The sequence below is a fragment of the Alosa alosa genome, chromosome 5, assembly GCF_017589495.1.
Source record: "Alosa alosa isolate M-15738 ecotype Scorff River chromosome 5, AALO_Geno_1.1, whole genome shotgun sequence".
NCBI classification, from domain to species: Eukaryota; Metazoa; Chordata; class Actinopteri; order Clupeiformes; family Clupeidae; genus Alosa; species Alosa alosa.
In genome coordinates, this window is record NC_063193.1 from 12,735,634 (window position 1) to 12,762,893 (window position 27,260).

A 27,260-nucleotide genomic window follows, 5' to 3' on the forward strand; every position below is an offset into this window, starting at 1 on the left:
GGTGATAAGTGTTCCAGACCTTTCAAATCACAGAGTATGCAAACTTCAGCCAAAAAGGCCATCCTGCCTTTCACAATGCCTCTAGTGAACTTGTTGCAAAAGATCTTCCTATTGACTAGTTGCACGAAAGGCTCTCCGTAAGCCCATTTGTTTCCTGTGGAGCCAGGTGTGTTTGAACCCACCGCTATTCTGAATGCAATTAGTGTCTACACAGACCCGGTTGGGTGTTGCACCTAGTGAATGAGCATGTTACGATAAAGAAGGACGTGTATAGACACTAATTGCATTCAGAATAGAGGCAGGTTCAAACACACCTGGCTCCACAGGAAACAAATGGGCTTACAGAGAGCCTTTCGTGCAACTAGTCAATTGCTTCTCCTCTCCTCTCCTTATGTCTTCTCCTCTTTTCCTATCAGTATACACAAGTAGCGGAAAAGACCCTTCAAAGTATATACTATTCCTGTGAAGTGGGAGACTTTTTTAGAAGATTAAAAGGCCTCCACTCAACTACAAGGTAATGTGTCAGTCTGTATTGTCTAGTAAGCATGTGTTGTCTTTGACAATTGCACATTTACAGTGAAGGCAGTTTCAGCTTAGCCCTCTATATTGACCTTTAAATTAAACCATATAGACATGAGAATTTTAAGAACACCTCTGGCGGCAAAAGTCCTTCAAGTTATGGGCTACAATGAGAAAAAAGCTGGGCAGTGGGACTTAAAAAAATCCTGATCCTGGGTCTTAAGCAACAACCAGATGAAGTTCCTGATTTCCTTGTAACCGTTCCATAACATTCATAGAAGCTTCATGAGTCCTATTGTTTGGGAGCCCATTTCCACCCTTTGGGTATCCTCAGGCAACCCCTGAGTGGAAGCTGATTTTGCCCCACACAAAAATAAGAGAGGACCGGGCAAATAGCAAGCATTTGATTGCATTTGTTGGAGTCATCTCCTGACCAAAACTGTGCCAGAGGAGACTGCATGTGTGTGTGTGTGTGTGTGCGTGTGTGTGTGTGTGTCACAGTGATAAACTTCTTCAACCATGTCCGTCCCTCAAAGTGTAGCCTGAAAACGAAGGACAAAAGCCTGACATGGCATTTGGGTCACAGCGCTGCTAGTCCATCTGAACCGCAGATGGATCAAACGTCCATGGCCCAGTCTGCATGGCGACAACCCGATATGTGTCTAATTTCCTCCATTTTTTTCTTTCTTTTTTTCCTACTGAGGGGAGAACAGGCGAGGGCGAGCCCCGAGGGCCTCGCTGTGGTTCGGCGTGGCCCGTCTCGGCGCTCTTTTAACCTCTGTGCTTGCCGAGGCAGACTGGCATTCATTCCCATCATTGTTGCAAGATGGGGGTCATTGACTTCAATGGGCCTTCATTAGGAGGACTTAGTGTCAACAGTTAATTATGCAAACGAGCAGAGCTCCCGCCTTGCAAGTTTTTTTTTCTTTTTTTCGGGGGGTACCATCACGGGCCCTCTCTTCACCCTTCATTGACGCCTCACAAAAAAAAATTAAAAATAAAAAGCGAACACATCCCCCCACTCCCCACTCGCCCCAATGCTGAACTGTATATGTGGGGGTGTTTACCCACGGAACTCTTTTTGACGCAGGCTCTTCTGAGAGAGGGGCCACCCCTGCTTCGCAGCAATGAGGAGATGGGGAGGGGAGGAGGAAAGAGAAAAAAGAAACTACGACAAAACCGAAAAAAGAATCAAGTGTTTGGAGGGAGGGTCCATAAATGGAGGCCATTGTGGTCTAGGAGCCTTCGTTCTTCGTTGCTTTACATTTCCCGTCTTTCTTTCTAGCCTCTCTCTTTCCATCAAAGGCTCTCCGGAAGGTTCTTGCTGGGTGCAGCTGAAAGCCCTGCCGAGCCTCCCCCCCAGCCAGCAGGCCGAGAGTGGGGCCGGCAGGACCATCAGAGGCACAACCCCCCAACCCCCTCGTCCCAATACCAAAACAGTCAATTAGGCAAAAATGCATGACAACCAAATTCCTGCATTGTTTCAGTGATGGTAATGACAGCCTTTCACCCTTTCATTCCTATCAGACATCTGATGTCTGAGCTGTTGTTTCTAAAGGCCAGGAAGCCATTGGGAATTCATAATCACACGCTTTCTCCCCTCCTCCTCTTCCTCCTCTGTTCTGTTCATCTTTGCCGCCCTTTTGTACCCGCCCCCCCCATTTAGACCCCCCCATCAACCACCCCCCACCCCCCAATGTCTGTTGTTGTTTTATGTTGTGTTGTTGTTTATGTTCCCTAATAAACAGCAAGTGCTCCTAAGACTGCGCTCAGCCTGGGCCGTGGGTGGGTGGTGTGTATCCACCATTTGGCTTCATTCACGTCAAATATTGTTTGTCCTACAGTAGGCCCCCCTGTCTAGGAGTGCTTGTGTGGATGCCGTGGAAGGCGAGACAAACACAGATAACTCTTAATTGCAGTCACGCCTTAAGAAGCCCAACAGTAACACTAACCCCCCTTCAAAACCATCCCCAACCCCCATTACCCACTCTTCCCAGTACGTAGGCCTGTAGAGAAGGGTTCAACGAGTTCAGCAAGGAATAAAGCTTAAACTGCAACTGCCAGTCGACTGGATTCTTGTCTAAGCGCAGTCTGTGTAATAATCACAGCGTTAAAGGCTAAAGCGATCGGACATTTCAGTCCTGATGTACATCATCTTTGACGACCATCTTCTTATGCGGATGCAACTTAGCCACATGTGCACATTATCTCAGGCATGAAAACAACACCTTCTCCCTGGCATCTAATCCATTAGAGCCACCCAAACACGGTGGAGGGCCTCACCCTGGGCAACACTGTCCCATTGTTTGCGTAGGAGACAGGAGTAACAGATGTGTGGGTCGCCATGCGCGACTCCCGCGCCCTGAAAAAAACAAACAAAAAAAAACAAAAACAAAAAGAAAAAACAACTCGGAAGACTTGCTCTTTCCCTCAGACTGATGCCTGCTGCATTTCTCACATTTTGATGTTGGGGGGTAGGGATCCTGGGTGTTTGCGGGGACATGGAATCAGGGGGAGATGGTGATCGGGTTCCTTTAGCAATGGGGGGGTTAGTAGCCTAGAAATCTAGACGCGCCCCTAGCGGCAGCAAATTACATTTGCTGCCAGGGCTAGTCTAGCAACTCTCCGTTGGCTTGTGAGCTCCAGAAATCGAAACTTAATCAGGCCAATGAAATCGTGTATAGAGTCGTTGGGCTTAACACAACGGTTTGGCTTGAATTCCCTGCTACTTGAAAACAAATAAGATGTTGCTGCTGGCGAACAGTGTGACACGAGTTAAGCTTTTATTAAGTTGGCAAACGTTTGAAATAGCCAACTAGCTCCGCTGGTTGGAAACGCATGGGACTCATATCGCTGCCGCTGTCCTATAGCGTGCAGAGGGAATTTGAAAGACAACTGATTATCCCGCCCCTTGGACTGAGCACTGCGAACGGTGAGTGCCCAGAGCCTACATTTTAATGTGGGTCTGGTTCGTCAAGGCTAGGGGTTAGTGGAACAGCCACTGCTTCTGTAGGTCGATCCATGACATGTACACAACCCTAATCCTCATCACCACCCCTCTAGCCATCCCCCCGCTGTCTGCAAAGGAAGAGGCTGATGGAGGTGGTGGTGGGGGCACTGGGCCCACTGGGGAAAAGGAAGGAGGAACAATAGCCTTCACTGTGAGGGGCCAATCGCAAGGCCTGCAGAGCAAAGTTGTTTACATGCCACATTTGGTTCTTTGGAACCCCTTTTGTTTTGTTTTTTATTTTATTCATTTATTTATTTATTTACTTATTTTATTATTTTTTGGTCTTGATTTGTTTTGGCAGACCAGAGTTGTCAAAAGCCATGATATCTTTCGGGTGGGTGGGGGGGACATGCTTATGTAACCTGGTAAACTGGAAGCACATTGTGGGCTCCCGCCTCAGGCCAAGCCCACCCAGAGCTCCCTGGGAGTCATGCCACCCCCTCGGAGAGAAGGCTGGTATGGAGACAAGGCAGCAGCACTGGTCCCCCAACCCATCCACCCACATACACTCCACACACACACACACACACACACACAGAAAGATATATGCCTATGAGAGAACCCAGCATCGACAGAAATATAAACTATGCTGCCTCCTGACCTGAAGCATGAGGGACTGATTACCTTTTTGCTGCAAGCGCCCTCACGCCTCTGTGGAAACACAGTTGTTGTGTTTGTCAGTTTGGTGTAAAGCTTCACATCCACTTACTGACCGGCCCTGCTGATCAAAGTGAGAAGGATGTGTGTTATGAGTGGCTTTTGTGGGGGAGTTCTCTGCGCATTTCCTTGGAAATAGTAGTGGTTAATGAGCCAGAGATGATGATAAAGAGCTAAGTCCACTCATCTCAAGATGTTCGACGGACGGCCGGCGTGCTTTGCTCCCTGACATGATATATAGACTGTGCAATGCTGCCCCCTGCCGGCAAAGTCCGCACTTGCAACTAAAAGACTTGTAACTGAACAGACTCCCTCACCGAGTAACTTCACAGAGAATCACTGAAGCCATAAAGTGTAAGTGTCTGAGACCACTCTGAGACCAATCTCAGTAAGGGAAGAAACGGCTCTCAGAAAGGCCGAGTCAGAGCTGCAAAATGCAAGCCATAAAACCACTTAATGACTTTGTTATGGGAGAAAACAATCCCTTGTAAAGAATGCGCTCTAACATCGATCAAAGCCTGAACATGTGCCTGTGCAAAACGGTCTTGAATACACAAGGGGGGGGGAGTAAAAGGGGAGAATTATAGTCCATTTGAAGAGACATTTAAAAAGCCTTTTCACAGAGAAGGACCCAGATCAGTCAGAGGCCAGAGCTTCGCTGGCTAGAGGGACAAATAAGGAATGAATGTTAGCTGGCATTAACTTTGCTATAGTAAAACATTACTGCTTGATCTGGCGAAATAAAACAATTCAATAACAGATTCCAGCTGTCTGCCTGTGCCATACTTATGGGCAGACACAAAACACTCCCATTTGAAAGAACATGACAGAAAATTTCAGATTTCCAAAAATACTCAGTGAAGTGTTAAGTGTCCACAGGGCACTGCTTGGTGATGAAGTTATAAAATGGTGGTGCTATATATCGTTTTCATCTGTACAAGTGACATACTACAAAGCCTCACCATCATTTCCTCTCCCATGCTTGACAGATGGCCTTCTCTCCAGCATATTTCATGTACTCTGTACAGTTTTTTCCCTCTGTGATCCAAACACCTCAAATTAGATTTGTCTATAATGTTCCACCCTACCTATCCTTTCGTTGGTCAGTCTCAGATATGGCTTTTTTCTTTGAGACTGTTCCAAAGGAAGGCTCTAGTTAACTTGGTATTATTGTTGTCTTTTTGTACCCTGGTTACAGACACTGCACTGTTCTATGGTGCACACATTTGGGAGATGTCTTCAGCTCATATCCCATTGCTATCCTTACTTTTATAAATAGTGATGGAATGCAGGGATTGAAGTGAAAAAAAATCTATTGACTGAACTTTTTTCAGGCCAATAGAGTACTAAAGTGTGACATCATGTTTCCGTAGCAACCAATTTTCTGTTCTACACAAACCAAATTAACAATGTGAAATACTATGCCAGACCAAAGTTTTATAGAAAAGGAAATTTTTTTGCAAATTGATAAGCAGTTTGTGTCTCCGATGATTGAAGCAATTATTGAGAATAGAACTTCTTCATTTTTTATTAAGGAAACTGAAACTAACGTGGTGTAAACTGCTATCGACATGGTGCAATGCTTCCTGAATGCAATCAATGCATAGCCTACTTGCCGATTTTTTTTCAGGTTTGTAAATAAATTCCAAATTTAAAAAAAAAAAAGTTGTCCGAAGCCACCCCGGTTGACAGTAGGCCAGGCTAATAACGTTATGTAGGCCTAATCAGAACAGATTAGGCAAATTTACTGTTACGTTTCGTTATAAACTTTATCTTTCATACTAGCGCAAACTTTTCAAATACCCCGAAAAAATACATAAAAGACTCCACATGTTTCGATCTAGTGATTTTCACCTCTTGAAATTGATTTATTCTCGTTTTAAAAGAAAGAACACAGCGAAGCAATGGAAAATGCCATCTCTGGTTCGGTTGTTTAGAACAGAATATAATTAATGCCATCTACGGGCAAATGCATAGAACATAACGATCCTATGGTTTGACCCTGTAGCCTCGTTTTGGCCAGCAATAGCCACTGCGTGAACAAGGCAAATTGCGAGTGTTTTCTTTTCCTGATGAACAAAATAATATTTCAGTACCATCCCTGACTAACCATTGCTGTTCTTTTCTACTAGCAATCATATTGTAGAAAGGCTTTAACTTACACTCTTATTTAATCACTTCAGGCCAAAGGTGTTTAAAGGGGAGGTTTCTTTTTGTTGTTAATATGCAATTCAACACCAAGTCAAATCTATAAAATCAAGTTTCAATCAAGACTTTTCATTTCCTCATCAATGTAACAAATCAGAACATTCAAGATCTTGTCCATATTTCCATTTGTTGCCTCATCAGCATTTAATGAAAATGAAATGATATGAAAATGAAATGAAAATGAAAAGAGCACGAATGTTAGCCTTATCTTCAGATTGGTGGCGTGCTAAAACTTTTTTTCCATTGCTTCCATAAGTAATTTTCTTGCAGCAAACCAAAAAAAAGTAAACCCCTGGCACTTTCATTTCTTTATACCATGAACTGTTTGGCTTGCCAACAGCCAAGGCCATCTCCATATATTATCTCCATATATAACAGTTTTGTCTATCTCAGACACATGTGCCTTTCTTTAGCAACAATGCATCCATGACGGCTAGTGGCCTTGCCAAATAATGTTTTTAACATCAGATGCACACAAATCATGATGCTAATATGCAAGGTTCTGGTAGGCCTACTGGTTATGGTTTTGTACTATAAATTAATATTTTATAGCAAAGTTTTAAGTTGACTATTTTAATTGCATTGTTATTTTTTGTCAGCTTACAGTCATAACCTCCTGTCGCAGTGTAACCAAAATAAGCAAGGCTATCTGTGTGTCACAGCACAAACACGACTGACGACAATCCTTCGTACGATGGAGAACTTAAATCCCTGTAGAATGTGTTACAGCAATTGAAAGACATGTTTCTGAAGAAAAAAACTATTTCCTCCTGACCATTTTTAGACCTTACTTAAGATCACAAGTCAAATACTCAAGGAGCTATAACCAACTAGACATAATTGTAAAAAAAGGTTTTCCAATGATGAATTAGTATGTTAAACATGCTGACATAATATCATTAAAACACAGGAGTGATTGCGGTCACTTCAGCCATTAGTAACAGTCAGTCATCAAAATAGTCATCAATAACAATTATCTACAGTCTTAACAATGTCTGCACTACATTTTTGATCAATTTCAGGTTATTTAAAAAAAAAACAAAGACGCTTCTCTGTGATTCCAAACTTTTGAATAGTACGGTACATTTGAGCATTGGCCACTTGTGTCATTTGGTAAGTTGGATTAAGACTCTGATTTACACCCAGACTCTCTGAGTCGACAGCTTGCTTTTTCTGGACTGCCATCACTTCTGGTTGTCACAGAGGCTACAGGATGAGAAATAAAAATAAACACTCCTTTTTTCATAAAGAAAGAGTCCTGATTTTACTCAGACTTAATTCTTTCCATAAACACCGAAAAAGCTCTAAATGGTTCTTGGCTTGTCTAAAGAAGACCTAGTGCTCAGAAGCCATGCTATTCAATGTGCATATTATTCTCTTTGGTTCCCTTGTATTACCTGTCTCTTAAGCACTAGCCTGCCCTTATGAACTAAAACAAGCATGCAAACACTGACATTGACAGGGAATCTGAGCCACAATATCACAATCATGCACAATGGGTTTCAAAAACATTTCAAACAAGCCTTCGAATAACCTCCTAAATGATGCCCGTTTCCAACATGTGCTGTGCCCACCAGCAAACCAGGATGTGCACTTTGTCGTTCTGTGTTTCGGAATGGAAGACCCCATGGCATGCCCACGGAATTGTAAGAAAAGCTTTCACGGCACATCACTGGCAACTATATTTCTAAAACACTAGTTAGCATTTCATCATATTTTCATGACAGCTGAGCTGTTTGTGCTATATGTGACTTTTAGTTAGTTCTAGTAGTTTTAGACCAAAACTCCTTATTGTTACTTTAATGTGTGAAAGTGTAAACACTAACAAATCATTACAGTGCAGTTTGTTTTATTTAAAATGTTCTTACATTCCTGGGAGTTCCCATTAATGGTTTGGTACAATATTCATTTCAATGGATATAAAATGAAGAGTAATGTTAAAGAACTTGACAACTTTCATTGATCATAGGTGCAGTCTGAACGCTTCCACTGTGAGAGAAATCCAAACAGGATTGGCATAAACAATTGTGAAAATAAAATGTAGGGAAACACTTTAGCTTGTTAAACAGCACCATCTAGTGGTATGTATAGATTCATACCACAACAATTGTAATGACCTGCTAAATCATGAGACATCTGCATTATAAACTTTTCAAATTCAAGTTATGTTGCACCACTTTTTTTTAAACATTGCATAATAAATCAACAATGAATAAATGTCATAACAAATGATTGCATATTAAAGGTGCCATGTGTAATGTCCGCCAAAAAATCAATTCATACTCCACATTCCATAAAAGATGGGGGCAGTATACCTCCAGAAAGTGAGTTGGTCTACCCTACAGTAACAACCGAGACACGTGTATTGCAGTTTGGCTGGTGGTTATGTTGCCCGATTACCGCCTCCCATGGCCGAAACTGGCATTATGACACCTGTCGGGCTGTGGCTAGTAATTTAGCATGCTAATTCAGGTTGATATCCCTGCAGCACTATACCTTGTCATTTTTTAAATGACATCATCGCCCTAATTTCTTCTCATTCTTTTGATGCGTGTAGCTCATTTTTGGATATTTTTACCTCAATTCTTACACATGGCACCTTTAAAGGCTTATCTGAGTGGTGACGACTGATCTATTCAAGCCTATCTCAAGGATGAAGAGCAGTTTGCTTCCCAAACAATTGTTCAAGTTAGACAGGTAGGGTCTCACGCCAATTACTCAAGGCCGTGCGGGTGCGTTAGTTTTGGGCAATGTAACAGTCAATCAAGAAAAAACTCGCACACCATTATTATAAACAATTTTTCCCTTTTTTGCTCTGTGTAAATAGTAAACAAGGCCTGGGAATAAGGAAATGGATAGTGGCAATGATAAAATATTGTGACTCACTCACAGTTTGAAACCTCAGCCACCTAATAATCCTAATAACCAAAAGCCAAAAATCTTTACCAATTAAGCGTCCATACAGGAACTGGTAAAAACCACTGGGGAAAGAACTAACGTCAAGAGTCAGTATTGAGGTTTCCGATCTACGTTACTGTTCTTGGTACAACCTGAAAAGTGATTTTAGTTTTTTTTTTGTTTTGCTTTATTTTTTAGATGCCAATGCATTAAAAAAAATGAACATTTCTCCTGGATCTATAGCCCCTATGCCCTGCCCTGAACACTGTGTTCTCCATTTTTGATGCAGTGTGTAATGATTGCTTGTTCGGTAGTGTTTTCATTTTCACTGCTTTGTGAATGATCTGAAGACATTGTTTGGTTTTGAGCACAGGTAAAACTGTTTTAAGCAATTGTTCCGTTTTGCAAGAAGTGTCAGAGGATTTGTTAATGTAGTTTAAGAATGGGCGTTTCTGTTTAGTTTTGAGAAAAGAATAGAAGTTTTCAAAAAATGTTGTTGAGTTCAGTTTTAGCAATTGTGAAAAACTAACGCTGCCATTTTGGGATTGAATCAGCTTCCTCTCTTTTTCCACACACACACACACGGGCAGCATACACATTATAATACATTGGATTAAGTACAGACATTAGGTCGGGCATTGTGGTAAAGTGTCCGACTCACTGTCCCTCATGTTGTGGCAAGCTGTAACATATGGTAACACTTTATTTTAATGTGTCACTGTTACAGTGTACCTACCTAATTAGGTACAGTGGTACAACCTGTGTAACAACATGTACTATCAGGTACTATCATTGTACTTGCATTATGTATTTGTGGGTACCTACATATAGTTGTTACATTGTAGTACTGAGTGCTTTTACAAAACTTTGCCAATTTGCCTACATTTTCATCAGCAGCAAAGAGCTGACCTGAGACCTGCTGGATGGGGTAAATCTGGTCATGATAGATTTGATATACAAACCATTCTTAGCTCCAGTCAAGGCCTCATTGTCTTCAGTGTACATGTAACAGCTGTGCTGCTACAACCTTGTTACTCTTTGATACAGTGGAATAAACCTATTTAAGTGTACCAGTTAATTACTTACATGTACATATGACATGTATGTTGTGTCTTCGATGTCTTGGAACAGGTCTACTAATTCACATGTACTGTGTGGTGTAACAGCAGACACGTTTCAACACATCAATTACAGGATGCATGACATCATCAACAGGATGTATATAATATGTACATGTAAGTACTTAACTGGTACACTTTATTTTAATGGGTTTATTCCACTGTATCAAAAGAGTAATAAATGTGTACCAACACAGTTGATACATGTACTACAGTATGTAGGGTAATGGCAGACAAGTTCCAAGACACCAATGACACAACATACATGTAATTGTAAGTATTTAACTGGTACACTTCATAGGTTTATTCCACTGTATCAAAGATTAACAAGGTTGTAGCAGCACAGCTGTTACATGTACACTGAAGACAATGAGGCCTTGACTGGAGCTAAGAATGGTTTGTATATCAAATCTATCATGACCAAATTTACCCTATCCAGCAGGTCTCAGGTCAGCTCTTTGCCTCTGATGAAAATTTAGGCAAATTGGCAAAGTTTTGTAAAAGCACTCAGTATTACAATGTAACAACTATATGTAGGTACCCACAAATACATAATGCAAGTACAATGATAGTACCTGATAGTACATGTTGTTACACAGGTTGTACCACTGTACCTAATTAGGTAGGTACACTGTAACAGCGACACATTAAAATAAAGTGTTACCTATCAGTCTTTAAGGGAGCTAAAATTTGGAATTTTATTTGAGAATTGTAAAAAATATCTTTTTCTAATCTGTTCAAACTTTGGACAGTATAGGAGAAAGTGCATCTCTGTTTCAACCTCACCAGTCGTACAGTGACCACAGAGCCGCTGCTCTTTGGGAAGCCATGTTTTTTTGTGCCGGCCTTTCTCTATGGCAAGGCTGTGGTCACTTAGCCTGTACTTGGTAAGAATCTGTCTCTGCTTTGTATCTCTGACGGTGGAGAGGTACTCTGCCAATTCATAATCTCATTTTAGTGACAAGTAACATTCTAATTTGGATTGTGATTTTGTTTGATGGTCCATGTATCATTTGTTCATTTGATATTCAATTGAGAATCAAAAACGAAAAAAAACAAAAATGACTTGTTATTTCATTATTTGTTTATGAATGTGATACAAACAAACAAATAACACGTTGTTTTCCAGGCTTTTGATTTCATGGTCAGATCAAAAGTATAACGTTTAAAAAATGGCTTCAGGGCCGAAACTGATTTTGATATTTATTTGTTCCGATTTCTGTGACCTGGAAGTCTATCCAAGTCACTTTCTTGGTCTAGACCTGTCAGTGCTCAGTGTTGCCAATTAGTGACTTTGTTGCTAGATTTAATTTTGGCCATCCCTAGCGACGGAAAATATTGTCTACCAACTATCGCGAGAAATTGGGCGACTTGCGCAACGATGGCAAACTTGGTTTCGTTGAATCGACAGAAAATCATCTCCCTTCTCATGCCTGTTTCGTTTATGAACATCGCGTTCGCCCAAAGCGTTGCCCCATGATTATAGAAGTAATGATTATATCAGCCCATTTTAGGGAAGTAGGCCTAGATTATAGATCTATCAGCTCAGATCATCATTTGTCGCCAACGTCATTGGAAGGCAGCCAGCTGCAGTAGCCTTCTGGTGAGATAACCCCAAAGACAGTAGCTATGACAGAGAAACTAGGGACACATCGTTCAACAAGCACATTGATCAAAGGAAAGAGGGGCTACAACTTCATTCACAAACAGAGCAAATAATTCAAATCGAGCCATAGGCGGGCCTAGGCCCGTCTACTTGTCAGCCTTGCCCGTCCAATTACGTTCACCATCTAAAAAAGACGCGCAAGTCAACACTGCTCTGAGAGCTCAAGAATCAGTCAAATCGCGAACAGGCGGCAGCTCCGTTTAATTGTCAGGTGTGAAATGCGTTCATATTCCACTTTTTATGTCATAGACGTTGCATGCCTATGGAAGGAAAGGCTTTGCAGTAGGATTGTCCAAGCTGTTGCTTCAGTTTGTGTTTTAAGTTATGCGACGCACCGTTGCTGTGTTCATGCCATTTTGCGCAAGTTTAATGTTTAGCCGACTGCGTAATTTGCCATTTTTGTTCAATAAGTTCTACTTTTCATGTCATGAATGTAACATGCCTATGATAAGGCTTTGCAGTTGTACAATATGGTCAATCTATTGTCTCAATTGTGTTTCATGTGACGCGCAGAAGCTAGGCCTAAATTCATGCAGTTTTGCTCCAGTTTAAAATGTTTCTGCCTAATTTGTCAGCTGTGATCAAATGCGTTCAATAAATTCCACTATGTCATAAATATAACATGCCGATTAATGTTTGTATGGTGCATCTCATCTAGGCTTCTCTTAGGCTATGTTCAATCAAATTGGCTTTGCCCACCCTTTTCTTTCTGTGCCCACCCATTTGAACATTTCTGGCTACGCTAATCGAGCATAGGAGTAGAAAAATCTATTCGATTAGACTGCCGACTGAGGGGGAAAAAGATATTCTGTTGCTCTGTCCGAGTGGTCATTTAAATATATATAGGGTAAATTGTGTTATAATCGGACTTGTAGGTCTAGTCCGATTTAACACTGCAAAACAAAAGCAGCAGCTGGCAATGGAAGTCAATAAATAATGTCCGGGTCAGAGCAATCGGAAAAAATAAATATCAAAATCAGTTTTGGGCCTGAGGCCGTTTTTTAAACGTTCTACTTTTGATCTGATCATGAAATCAAATCAAAATCAGCATTATCAGCATTATTTGTTGGTTTGTATCACATTCATAAACAAATAATGAAAAAACAAGTCCTTTTTTGGTTTTTTTCATTTTGGATTCTCAATTGAATATCAAATGAACGATTGATACACGGACCTTTGATCATCACAATGTTCCAGATATTTATTCTTACTTTGATTCATAATTTGTTTTACTTTGATCTAATTTTGAAAAGCAGTGCTGGTCTGAGATCGATGGATTAGAGTATTAGTTAACTTCAGAACCAACTGGCAAAGGGGAATGGTTTTAGGGCTAACCTCTTGGGTTTTGTATGCTTGAAACTGTATGGTGTTCTCGTCACTAGAATTTAGGTGGATCCAGAATTTTAAAGATCTTTTTTGTATATTTAATGCCAATGGGAATCTGCCTAATTCTGCCCTGCATGCATTTGTTGGTGTTTTCCTTTGGACTCTAAGAATGTTTCTCATAAATTCTGCATGCAGGGATTCAGTGGGATGTTTGTCCCATCTAGTGTAGTCTAGCTTGATGAGTGGACCCCATACCTCGCATCCATTTAATGCAATTGGCATTATTACACTGTTGAATATTTTGCACCAGATTTTAATTGGGATTTGTATTTTATGGAAATTTCTTTTGATGGCATAGAGAGCTCTACAAGCTTTATCATTTAGCACATTCACTGCAAGGTCAAAGCTTCCTGAGGCACTGAGTTTCAGACCTAGATAATCATAAGATAAAGAATGCTCTAGAGCGGTGTTTCCTAGAGTGAAAAGGTGTCTGCCTGCCTGAGAGCTTGCTTTCTTTTGGAATATTACAATCTTTGTTTTGTCCAAATTGACTGTCAGGGCCCAGTTCTGACAGAATTGCTCTAGCAGATCTAGGTGCCGCTGTAGTCCTTGTTCTGAGGGTGACAGCAGCACCAGGTCATCTGCAAAAAGCAGAAATGTAACTTCTCTATTGTTTAGGGTGAGTCCAGGTGCTGTAGATTGTTCCAATACCACCGCTAACTCATTGATGTAGATATTGAACAGAGTTGGACTCAAGCTACAGCCCTGTCTCACCCCACACCCCTGAGTGAAGAATTCTGTTCTGCTGTTGTCAATTTTTACAGCATTTTTATTGTCCATATAAATAGATTTGATTAAATCATAGGTTTTGCCCCCTACACCACTTTGCAAATTTTTTTAAATAATCCATTGTGCCAAATTGAGTCGAAAGCTTTTTTAAAGTCTACAAAGCATGCAAACATTTTCTTTTGTTTTCCTTGTAAAACATGGGTGTTGATTAGGGTGTGTAGGGCGTAAATGTGGTCAGTGGTTCTATGTTTTGGCAAGAATCCAATCTGACCTTTACTCAAGACATTGTGCTTGATGAGGAAGGCCTGTATATGGGCGTTTAGAATACAGCAGAAAACCTTCCCCAGGTTACTGTTCACACAGATGCCTCGGTAGTTATTGGGGTCGAATTTATCTCCACTCTTAAATATTGGGGATATAAGCCCCCTATTCCAGATCTCAGGAAAACAGCCAGCTTGGAGAACAAGGTTAAATAGTTTTAAGATGACCCTGTGCAGCTCAGGGGTGCATCTCTGTTTTTATATTGTCAGGTCCACATGCTTTTTTAGGTTTGAGTTTCAGGAGTGCTTCTGCTAATTCTTCAGATGTGATTTCGTAATCAAGGGGGGTTTGATTGTCTTTTCCAAGGAGGTGTAATTTTTCCATTATAATTTGTTGGCCAGTTGTGAGGTTATCGGGAGGGATTTTCTCATAGAGTTGCATGAAATAATTCCTCCATGTTTCTCTATCTTTTAGGGGTAGCTCTTGGTTTTGTTTGGGATTCAGTGTGTTCCACTTTTCCCAAAACTGATTTTGGTTGATGGAGCTTTCAATTTCCTCTAGTGTTGCATTATAGAGAGTTTGTTTTTTCTTTTGAATCATTTGTTTATATTCTTTGAGTTTTTTGCAGTAATTTTTTCTCATCTCTGGATTGTTTGGTTGCCGGTGTTTTTGATTTGATAGTTGTCTGAGATTTTTCCTCATATCACACTCCTTATCAAACCATTGCTCTTTGTGGACTTTATTTATGGGTTTGGAATTACCTCTTGAGAGGTTTGCTTTATGTGCAATTATGTGGTATAATTCATTTACTTGATTTACGGCTGTTTTAACAGCTGGTGGATATGGATGAAATTGTGTTAGTAAAAAACTATTCATTTTATTAGTAATTTCAGTAGAGTTGGCTGCATTGGTGAATTTAGATGCACGGTCAGATGTCCATTTATAGGTTGGTTTGAGTTTTAAAAGTGTCTTTGTATCTGTTATCTTGATTTGCATAGTTCTTTTTAGGTATACATTGATTTGACAGTGATCTGAAAGAGGAAGCTGTGGTCTTACAGTGAATGCGTTGATGGAGGAGGGGTCCATGTCAGTAATTGCATAGTCAACTACACTAGACCCAAGAGCTGAGCAGTATGTGAACCAACCTAATGAGTCCCCTTTCCTCCTACCATTAAGGAAGTACAGGCCTAGGCCTCGACAGAGATGCACTAACTCCTTACCATATTTGTTGGTGACAGAGTCAGGGTTGTGTCTTAGCTTTGGCTCTCCCCTCTCTCTCTCTCACACACACTCACACACACTCTCTCTCTGTGTGTGTGAGTGAGTGAGTATGCAATGTGTGCATTCAAGATAGAGAAAGTGAGACACAGATTCTCTGCAGCTTTTTGCTGTCAAGAGAGCATGGTTGTTCATCCTGTCCTCATGAACATCCCAACTCCTGGGTTAAATCTAAATCTTCCACTGGTAAATAATGTAAATAGCTTCAGGTGACATAAGCACTCTAGCATATTTTTGTAGAACACTTAATTCCCAACATCTGACCAAAGACCACGCATGTGCATTCTCCCACCATAAGACGGCAACAGGCCCCAGACCACTAACACAAAGCTTCTGTCTGCTGCATTTCAATCATATAAAGGCTCTCTACACGAGAGATCAGACCAGGATGCTATCCATTCGCTTGAGATTTGAGGCTTTGTAAAAATGAAAGGTAAATAAAAGGTGGTGCACAATCTCATGCCATGTCTTAAGTTTAGTAAATAATTCTGTCTCAAATTAAAAGTAGCCTAATGTAATTTCATTTTCCAGCTCACACATCTGTACACCATTGCAAATACATGATGTGTGCTTACCTTGTGCCATATATCTTTTGTATCCTCAGGCACAGACAACATGAGTGCAGATTTTGCCTAGTAACTCTATCTACACACCATCTGGCTAGGTAACTAACAAGACAATCCTGCTACTCACCTGGAGTAGTTAGACAAATAAACAGTAAAGACAGCTTAACTGCACAGCACTAGTCAAAGGTCAAGTTTATGTATTCAGTTTCACAAACAGCCAAAGATTACCAAAGGAGCCATATGTACAAGATCCCCTTTGCACTTAACTAGCAGCACTAACTGCTAACAGGAACTAAATGGACAGCAGCTTTAGCTTCTCCAGTGGGGCACTCATTAAATTTCTTTTTTTTACATTACATTTAGCAGACACTTATGTCCAAAGTGACTTACATATGTCAACTATATGCAAGGGATTCCATTGTCCCCTGAGCAACTTAGGGTTAACTGCCTTGCTCAAGGGCACAACAGTGAAAGCAACAACAGGAATTGAACCGACAACTTTCAGGCTACTGCACGCTAGCCCAGCTCCTTAACCACTACGCTACCACCGCCCAAGCAGCCAGGCAGCTAGAGTGGGGGCATGTCCCCCCATTTTCATGTCCCCAGAGTGTAGCGCTATAGCTGCCTAGCTGTAGCAATTCGAGCTAGGTAAAACGATTGTTTTTTGAGGGGGTTTTCTTTTTTTCTGTATGACGATACGCTGGTTGTGCGAATGTTGAGTAGATGAGTGTATTATAATGAAGTATAGTGTAGTGTAGTGCATAGTCTTTATCAGGTCTGTGTTCTCTTCTAGTTTAACTATGGTGTTGCTTTATCACGAGAATGAGTGCCATGTTCATCATCTCCATCATCAAGAGCTTTTGAAGTAGCACACGGATGCTAAATGCGGGGAAAAAGTTATGTATTTTGGATACATGAATAATAGCAGTTATTTGGAAGCACTATGCCACACACACAGAGGCCCATTTTGGCCACAAAGTCTTCACAGACCTCTCATCTTTTCAACCGATACCAGTCTGCATCTGTGAATGGGCCGATTCAAGCAGCCATTAGTAAAAATGAAGTGGATTTTTCCGCGTGTTCCAAGTTCAGAGGGATAGTGGCTTTGAGAGCGGCGCAGCAGGGGGCCAATATCACCAAACAAAAGCAGGAATATTACCCTGCTCTCCCCCCGAAACAGGAAACGGATCGCTCAAGGACTCCACTCTTTGTTTTCCAGAGATGATGGATCCCCAGATTGAGGGTAATGTGGCAGGCTGTTCGAGGTCCCGGAGAAAGGTGGCGGCCCCGCTGGAGAGTGGGCCAGCTTATCCCCTGCGGCCCCCGGGCATATAAAATAAATTCAACTCACACGTCAAGGACCGTTTCCCAGCCAGCTTTTTCATAGCACGGAAACAAGTCATTCATAGTCCACACAACAGGTAATGACGAATCTCACAAAAGGCAAAACACACCAGGCTAAATAACAATGTGAACAAAAGTGGTGGTGGTGGTGGTGGACTGGGAGTCCTTAACTCACGATGACTCAAATAACGCACCGGTTTCCAGCTGCACTGGTGGTGAAAAGACGAATAAGCAAGTCCAGATGAAGAATCCTTATCTTGGAGGTCAACTGAGAACCACTTATTTTCCTGCAGGTCTAATCTCTCATGAAAACATATGCTGAAGATGAAAGGAACATAAGAAATGTTCGGTTTACCACACCATCACAAGATGTACACATACACAGTATACACATCAATATAAAAGGAGCTGAAAGCCGTTCTTTTGCCAAAGTGTTTCTACATAGGTTCAAGTCATCATACTTGTCTCAGCCATCAGGATAGCTGGTGTGTTGTGATATGATTAACATATGTTGAATTATTGTGACATATAACTCACTGTGTCACAGAGAGCAGAACAAGCAAACGTGACAGGCAGTCTGTCATAGAGGGGACAGAGAGGACAGGGAGGATAGGGACATACACTGGACAGTGGACAGTAGATCAGCATTGATGGACCAGTTAGCCTCGGACAGTGATATTTGGCAAAGAGATGAAAAGTTGACAACACCCTCTGCAGTAGTAAAAAAAAACAATAAACTGGCCTCTGATGTGAACCAAGCATGGTCAAATGTATAGGGAATCTTGGAGCTGTCGAGATTGCATTCCACTCAATCCCTGACAGTGAAATGAAAAAGATATACGTAAAAGCCAACATGTATGTTTTCTCTGGGAAGGAGAACAAGAACCTGGGCAATGATAAATCAAGTATTCAGTCACCCTCCTTCGTTGTTTCCCAGACAGATTTAGTGACTTCCTGCCAGAAGCTGTGTCCTCCTCTCTTCTCCTCCTGCTCCTTGGCTTAAGGGGGACCACTTACAGTCCAATAAGTTACCGATACAAGAACATGGAAGAGCAACACTAGTGAGTGAGGTAGAGAGAATACAGCTAGAAGAACAATCTGACACACAGTCCATTGATATTCCTTAGGAGCGCGAGCCAACAGTCTGTCCTTTCACTACACACAAAGGGCTTCAGCTCAAGGCAAAGCAGTGTTGTGTGGCTATCTTCAGCCTGGCACATGGCCCAGTGAAGTGCTTTCAAAGAAGTGGGTGAGAAGTACTCCATTTCCCAGCATGGGGAAACACGGTTTCTTGTAAGATGAGCTGGGTGAAACGACCAGGCTGGTGAAAGTGTGTTCTTACTGGGCAAAGCTGTCTGGTTCTTAGGATGGGAACTCCCGTTTATCTTTCACTGGGAAAGGGTAGAAGGATGTTGCATATTTACACAATCTCACAACGGGAAGCAGCCGTTTAGACACAGATAATGCACATAAGTATACAGACAAACATGCACCAGACAAAAGCAAACAAACATGTCTACAAAGATAGCCAGCAAAAAAACACAGACACACAGATCAATGCTCGCACAGGACACAGGTTTTTGTTTGACATCAATATCCGTTTATTCACATCTGTACATAATGTATTTCCTTTAACAACCAGCCTCCATGGTAAACAAAAGGAAGACCGGACAAACCTGACCCAGACCATCAACAGAAGTGCATAGATGGAACATTTTTAACATTGCATTAACGGAAAGGTTTTTTAACAAGGCAGAGGGTCATGATCACATGATCATCCGGATTCGTCTCAGAATGCAGACGCTGGAATTTGATTTCACTTCTGGTTACTATTAGTGTTGTGATTTTCTAATGTGCCATCCATGTTATCATCAAGACGTATCTTCTCCCAGGACCAAATTGCTAATAATTGGTAGAAGTATATGTCAGTCAAGACCATTTAAATCCAGCTCATCCAGCCCTATGAAACAACGGGTGAAATATCCAAAGCTAGGTGAATTCTGCCTCACAGTGATAGGAAGAGGCAAGATAGGAGTAATTTTCTTTGACATGCTGCTGCATAATGGCCATAACAACATACTAATGTGTTTATGATGCGACCTACGGCTCATGGATAGCAATGAGGCGGGTCATAAAAGCATCTGCTGTTGGAATCGTTTAATTTGTCTGTCTAATCTCTAGCAGTTCAGAAAGAGTATCATCAGAGGTCAAAAAGCATACCTTGCTGGCTGTCACTTGCTAGAGCTCTGTGTATTTTTGATTATTTAGGCTCCCTTTTGGTTTGTATTATGATGCATTATTGTGTTGTGTTTAGGGCTGGGACAACGCGTCGACGTAATCGATGACATCGACCAAAAAAATACGTCAACGCAAAATATGAGCGTCGATTCGTCAAGCATAACGTGTGCTGCTAAATATTTTTAATCTTACACCTTCAGTGTTTTCCATACGTTGACTAATCTGTGGCTGGGCACCACGAAACTAAAACCGGCCACCACACGTTGATGTTCTATGTTGTAGGCCTACTGATTAAATTAAAGATAAGATAAAATAATTTCATTGAGCTGCACTTTTTACTCACACAGCCTTTCCTCGTCCCGCCCGCTCTCTCTCGTAAAGAGCCCGCTGCTCCTCCTCTGCATGTGCATTTAACAAAATATTCACGATTGTTGAAGGATTGTTGTTGCCACATAGAAGCACTGCATAGAACACAGTGGGCTAAATTGCTATTAAATCCACTTAGCATCGTGACCATGCTGCGCAAATTTGATCAAAACTGCTGCATTAAAGTTAAAGTAAACTCTGCTAAGGTCTTATCACAACATAGTACATTGAGGAGACTACTAAGTTAAGTTACAGTATGCAATCAAGCAGTATCTCAACGCTAACGTTAGAATACTGTTTGGATGTCAAGTTTAGCATGCTTACTTGCAGCTACTTGTATTCGTTATTCATGCAGGGCTCATTTTATTGACTCTGAATGTTCAAAATCTGAATGTGCAAAATCCCGATGTAAATGGAAAAGTGTTTTCCAAGACTCAAAAGTGCTTGTCCAAAATGGAAAAGTGTTTGCATCCATCAGACTTTCAACTGTGTTAATGTTAATTGCAAGGATTCCCACTGCGAGCGTCTTAAAATGACAGGCACTCAATTAGACACTACTAAACTTTGTTGAATGCTACCTCTGACTTATGAATTATAGTCTTTTATTTTGTAATCTTAAAAGCAGCGTATATTTAAATGTTAAAGAATTCATGTTTTTTCATTCAGATATGTAAATAAACATGTATAGCTATTAGTGAATTAATGTGGAATGTCGATAATCGAATTGAAATCGAATCGGACTGAAAAAATTAATCGTTAGATTAATCGATGCATCGAAAAAATAATCGCTAGATTAATCGTTTAAAAAATAATCGTTTATCCCAGCCCTAGTTGTGTTGTTATATCATTAGTAGGACACATCTGTGGACTAGGACACATCTGTGTCGCTTAGTTTGCTTTCATTATTTTAAACCAACATGTCACATCCTGCTCAATCTTACCAATACATCAATCTGTGTTACTGTCTGTTCTCAGTCAATAGACAGTGATATACAATATATCTCTTCATTAAGTTGTACCTATCTCCCTACCATTTTGTAAATTCTCATTTTTACTTAATTCTAAATCTCTGATGTTTTATTTATAGTTTTGTTTGTTTGTTTGTATTATTAAATTTTTTTCTGTATTATTGTGTTAAATGGTCCAAATGTAAAGCACTCTGAGATGCATTCTGTGTATGAACGGTGCTATACAAATAAAGCTTATTATTATTATTATTATTATTATTATTATTATTATTATTATTAAGAAAGTCTGCATTTGGTCTCCTTAGACATAGTCTTACAGAGGCAGACATTTTAATTGCATCATTTAGTGATACCTATAGATAAATATGGTTGGAAATTATCAGGTTTAGTTCTTTCAAACACTGCAAGAGGTTGGGGCTCAAACAGTCAAATCAAAAGTGCTGCAACAATAATAGCAGTAATTCTGAACATTTCTGAAAATGTCCTGAAATGCTGAGATCACACATGTGTATTCCTGAGGTGCTACCCATGACCTGACTGTCTCCACAAAAACAAAATGAGGCAGCTCCTCTAACAAGGCATCCATCCCCTATACCACCATTCACCTCATCCTAACAAATACTTTTTCACTGTCCTGACTTGAACTGCTCTTTCTGCTCTTTCTGTGACCATTTAGCAACACAGCCTCCTGCCACACCAATTTCCTGTATATGAATCGGGGATGGAAAAGCACAATATTTGTCTAGATAAAGGGGCTATTTATTTTCTATAGAGCACATGTGGATGTTTCTTTCCACATTTTCCAGTGGGAACTTGAGCTGTGAAAATACACACCAAGCCAATGTATGCATTTGTTGTTGGTCAATTCAAACTAACATTGGGCTGAAAATGAGCATTTTGAGTCATGTGACCAGAACTTCTACAACAATACTACCTCAATCATGGCACCTCAAAAGAAGTAAATACATTCTTCCTTAGCGTTATGCACTCTTGAGGGATCAATAAAATAATACATTTTGAATCATATTCAGGGAGATCCGTATGTTCACCACAGTGACACCTTATAATAGATACAAATCTAAACTCCATCAGGCCATATGTCTGGCTACAGCTGGGAAAATGTATACACAGACAGGCCTCTTGTTTCCGGCACATACAACATAAGGGATCAAAGACTGCCCAAGACACCCCCCCCCCCCCCAACCTGTGGTCAGTTACAATACACATAGATCAGCAATTGTTACATAACATTTGACAGTTTTTCATTATATTTGTGAACCTTAGTTGTTTTAGCAATAAACGTTCAATGATCCAATAGTACAAACGAGATCTTTTCCATATGGGTGATTTTACCCAGGCAATGTAGGCAATTTTACTCCTGACATGACACCATATACTAGGGGTGGAACGGTACACAGAAGTCACGGTTCAGTTTATACCTCACGGTTCTGTACGAGTTCGGTACAATGGAAGGGAAAAGCAAATCAAAAATGGAGGGGTGAATCAAGATTGCGATTTAATAACAATGTATCGTGCAGGCCTAGCCCCGTCTCAGCCCCACAGTGAATCCCATGTTGCTAGCTGACTCTTAGCACGTACTAAACTCCCGGTGGCCAGTTTCCTCGGTGATGCCCACACACCTTCCACCTGCTGTCATCTATCAACCTCCCGGCGCTGAGGTGCGACAGGACACTTTACAGCCAGCAATCCGGTGGTGCCCTCCTCCAGAGCTGAGTTATAGCCGGGGCTGGTACAGCCCCCTGCGGTAGCCTGTGCCAGGGCCTGCCAGCGTGTCGGTCAGTCGTGCGTCTCCCTGCCTGCCCAACCCCAGCCTCGCAGGCTCACCAGTCACTGAGGCTCTCCATCACAGCCACGATATGATCTCAGTCACATTCACACAGCACACAGGGACAGAACAACGCCTGCCTGTTCTCACCAGCTGTAAACTGGCTCTGGCCTCAGCACTAGCTGGTGTGATACATCTATACGGACATAGATATTGATAGATAGATTGATAAATTGATAGATCGACAGACACATAGATAGATAAATAGATAGAGAGGCAAGTACCTTCCACAAGTTAGATGCTATGACACTTGTTATGTCTAAACTATTCAAGTACACGTGTGTGAACTCGCACTGGTTTCAACTGGCATTACAGAGGATACTACTGAGTACTGAATGTGTGGCTTCCTATTATTAGAGGCGCTGTTGTTTTCTTGGAGATACTACTACTGTGCTGCTGCACATGCCCTGAGGAAAGTGTCACACACACCTGCTGCCTGCTGCCTGTCTGTAACACAACTCCTCCATCTGAAGAGAAAACTGATGATGCTTTTCCTTCAAAGCCATAACCATATTCTACTCTTATTACGCCCAGGGCATTTGAATAAGAGGACTTAACAGGTGAAAAGCTTGTTAACTGTTCATTTTCTTAGAATTCAAAGAGCAGGGTTGTTGATTAGACTGAGGCTCAATCCAAATGGGATTTCAGTGCACTTTAACCTTATAGGTAAACAGGGTTAACTGGTGTTTACCAATCACAGCATTGACAAAAATAAACACTTTTACGAGCAGCCAGACTACCAAAGGCTACTCAAGGATTCTTGAGATCTTTGTTTTCCAGATTCCTGATCCAGAGTCAAGAATCCAGATCCACCTCACACCACGCAAACATGCCAGGGATGGAGGAAGCCTTCTCGAGTCACTGACACAGACACATAGCCTGACTCAGTGCTACACACAAGAACCACACACAAAAAAAAAAACCTGGTGATAAGCATACAGACATGCAATCACAAAAAAACTAAAACGTGGACATACTCATTTGGTCAAGTCTGTATCAGCTATGAGGAGCAACAGTTGTTTATCTTACCGTATATAAACCAATTCTGCACAGAGCCAGTGAAAGCTGAATGTGTTCAGACATCGTCCCCGGCAACAGCGTAACCCCCGGCAACAAACAAGCCGAGCCAGAGTCAACCACTGACGGCAAGAAGAGGAGAGGGGGAAGGTGAGAAGCAGCAGAATCGCACGCACATACGCACAAACAAGCACACAAACGTCGAACCTAAGTGAGAGCGAAATCTCAAGCAGCGGCGGCAAGAATCAACAGTGGTTGTTTTCAAAGCAATGGGGGGAGGAGTAGGAGACGCCGCTATTCAGATCCATTCATGAAAAGCAATCAAAGAGACGAACGGAATCAGGCGACAGGGGCAGCTTAGCGAAGAGATCTCTCCAGTGGGATTAGCGGATCAGTGACAGCCCTGTTCCAAAATTACACTACAAATTGGATTAGTCACTATTACACACCTACACATGTCTGAATGAATGAATGAGAATAACAGCACTCTCAGACGGAGAGAGAGAGAGAAGGAGCGAGAGGTTTGTTTTGGTTGCTGTGGCTGCTGTCGAAGGCAGCCACAAAGCCTGCATGTTGTGGGGAATGGATTTCCTGAAGCAGTAAGAGAGGTTTCTATTCTTCAAAAGCAAAAATCAATGGGACTTAGATCTCTCCATCAGTCCATTAATCAAATGGAGGCTCCATTAGAGAAGCTGGGCAAGATCAGAATTGAGATCAACCAACGGACAGACAACACTTCTCCTTCTAGTAATCCAATTGCTTGTATTAAATGGTCCTAAAAAGCTCAAGTGCCGGATGAGTTATTTTTCCTTCATAACAAAGGGAGGAAAAGTCACACATTCAAAACATTAGAATCCCTTAGATTTAATATTGTATGTTCAATGGCCTTTTTTTTGCAACATAACCTGCAGAAACATCATCTGACTGAAATGACAGATTAAGGTTTCAAACCTCTGTTCATTCCAGTCCTCCCTCTCCCTTGTCTGTCTGGTCTACCATCTATCTGTGAATCTGAGACTGATATTCTAGATGTGCACTTTGGACCCTGATTTTGAGCTGAACTGTTGCTGAGCATAGATTTAAAAAGTAACATATTGTTTTTTAGAGGAAGAAATCAATATCAAGAATAATCTACATTTTCACATTATTGTTTCATAATTATTTCACATTTTTACACTTTTATAGTTTTTTCTTTCAATATTAAAATTGTGTTGCACAACTGACACTTTCTCTTTATGCCAACAGAAACAGACAATATAATGCTCTAGTAACAAGAAAATCTATGAGAATGTAGACTGCTCCCACCAGAAAGTTAAACATTGTGTTGGCTCCTTATCTTAAGTGTCACAGAGGTGAAAGTCCAAAGCTCCACTACCCTGATAGTCTCTCTTATTGAGCAAATCTCATCAATTTGTAGAATGAAACGGCATTATTTTTCTTTTTAATGAGAAAACAAAAGTGTCACCTGACATGTATGCAATATTTATACTTAAAATTAAATAAATAAAACTCTGACATAGCTACAGTTTGTAGGGCTCTAGGGATGGGCTCTAAGTCAACAATTTTTTTGTCTACAGCCATCTACTCAAACTTCTTACGTAGAAAGCCAGATCTACCCTTAAACTATTGACAGGCTCAACTTTAAAGAAAAGGTGAGTTTGTCATGCCACTTAAAGGTGCTCTAAGTGATGCTGGGTAACGTCACTTCTGTTGACATTCACAAAGCTAGCTCGCTCCTCCCCCTCCTTCCTGTGCAATTGAAACTCTCCTAAACGTGCATCCCTGTTTGTTATGTTTTATGGACTAGGTTTGCCCAGGTTGTTTTTGGACTGTTTTGGTCTGCTGTTTTTGGAGCCTCGGCTGTCCACAGAGATTGCAGAGATTTTTTTACAGTGTATTCAGGACACAGACAGCTAGCGGATGGTAAGGTGATGTTTGCTGTAACATAAAATGTTTTAGCCTAAAAAATGCATGGCATCGCTTAGAGCACCTTTAAGCAACAGTTTACACTCTATCATCGTGTCAATATTTCTGTAATTGAATTCAAATGCATTAGATTTGACTCCAGCCAAGTCTGTGTTCATACACAAAGAGCTACAAGAATAGACTGGTTTAAGATGCCAGTTGCATCAAGCATGCCAGAATGTAACATCTGTTTTTTCCAATAATACAGCTCTTGTCATCACCGTTGTAAAAGAGATTAGCACACTCAACATAACCAGTCAACTCATGCTTTGACTGAGTTACAGTAATTTCCTGTGTATTATCCGCATTGTGTATAAACCGCAGGACAGCGTTTTATGCAAGTTAAAATGCATATTAATACCATATTAACTGCCCCTGGGTATTAACCTCATTGCTGAAGAAATTTAGCAAAATCAATATATAAACCTCGGCTAATACTTGGGAAATTACAGTAAGTTAGTGAATGTGTACTATCACCTTTATGTAGTTGATGTGTTAATCTTAACCTCAGTGAAATACCTACATTAGATTACAGATATTAATTAGATATTAGCTGGCAGTCGATATAGTGTCTGAGCCACTTCTCAGATCAGAATTAAAATTATCAAAAATGTTGGTTCACCCTCCAGTCAGTCCGTTTTGTACATCTTAACAACAGTTTCTCATTCTTTTGAACATTTTGCTCAATCATGCAAAGGTGTTTTCAGAGCCTTCTACTGTTTATACTTATCCCGAAAGAAATCTATTCAACATTGTAAGTCATGTAATGTAAATAGGTATAGCGCACTTCATCCATTTGACTGACATTGTGTTTTTGGGGATTTTTGCTGATTCAATTCAATTTGTTCAAAGCAAAGGCATTTCATGTGCCACCAAGTCAGAGTATGACAAAGTGAAATGTGATCAACAAGATTGGATAACATTACATGGTTTTCAAAGAATGTATGTGGCATGCAAGATTGTCACATTGTTTCTCAACAGGTTGCCTTTGGTGCCACTGTCCAGCCTGTCATAGTGCAACTCACAGAAATAGCCTGGCCTGATCAACTTGACCAGGGGGGTATTCCATCAACCTCGCTAATGAAGGCGGTGCTTAACAGAAATAGCCTGACTTGAACTAGCGTAGACTTTCACTTGGGGCTGAAGTCGTTCCATTAACTCAAGTTAGCAGCATCTTGGCCTTGTTTATTCAAGCGAGGTGTAGTTCAGCTTCATCTCTG

At 41.0% G+C, this 27,260-nt stretch overlaps 1 protein-coding gene across 2 annotated transcripts in view; it reads right to left on the bottom strand.

Moving 5' to 3' along the window:
- arl15a (ADP-ribosylation factor-like 15a) overlaps positions 1-24,473 on the bottom strand; it is a 141,065-nt gene extending 116,592 nt beyond the window's left edge. For both annotated transcript variants that reach the window (XM_048243661.1, XM_048243660.1), the window contains exon 1: positions 24,088-24,473. In XM_048243661.1, coding sequence (XP_048099618.1) covers positions 24,088-24,141 — 54 coding nt within the window. In that variant the 5' untranslated portion in view covers positions 24,142-24,473. The remainder of the gene's footprint in view (positions 1-24,087) is intronic.
- Between the last annotated feature and the right edge of the window lie 2,787 nt (positions 24,474-27,260).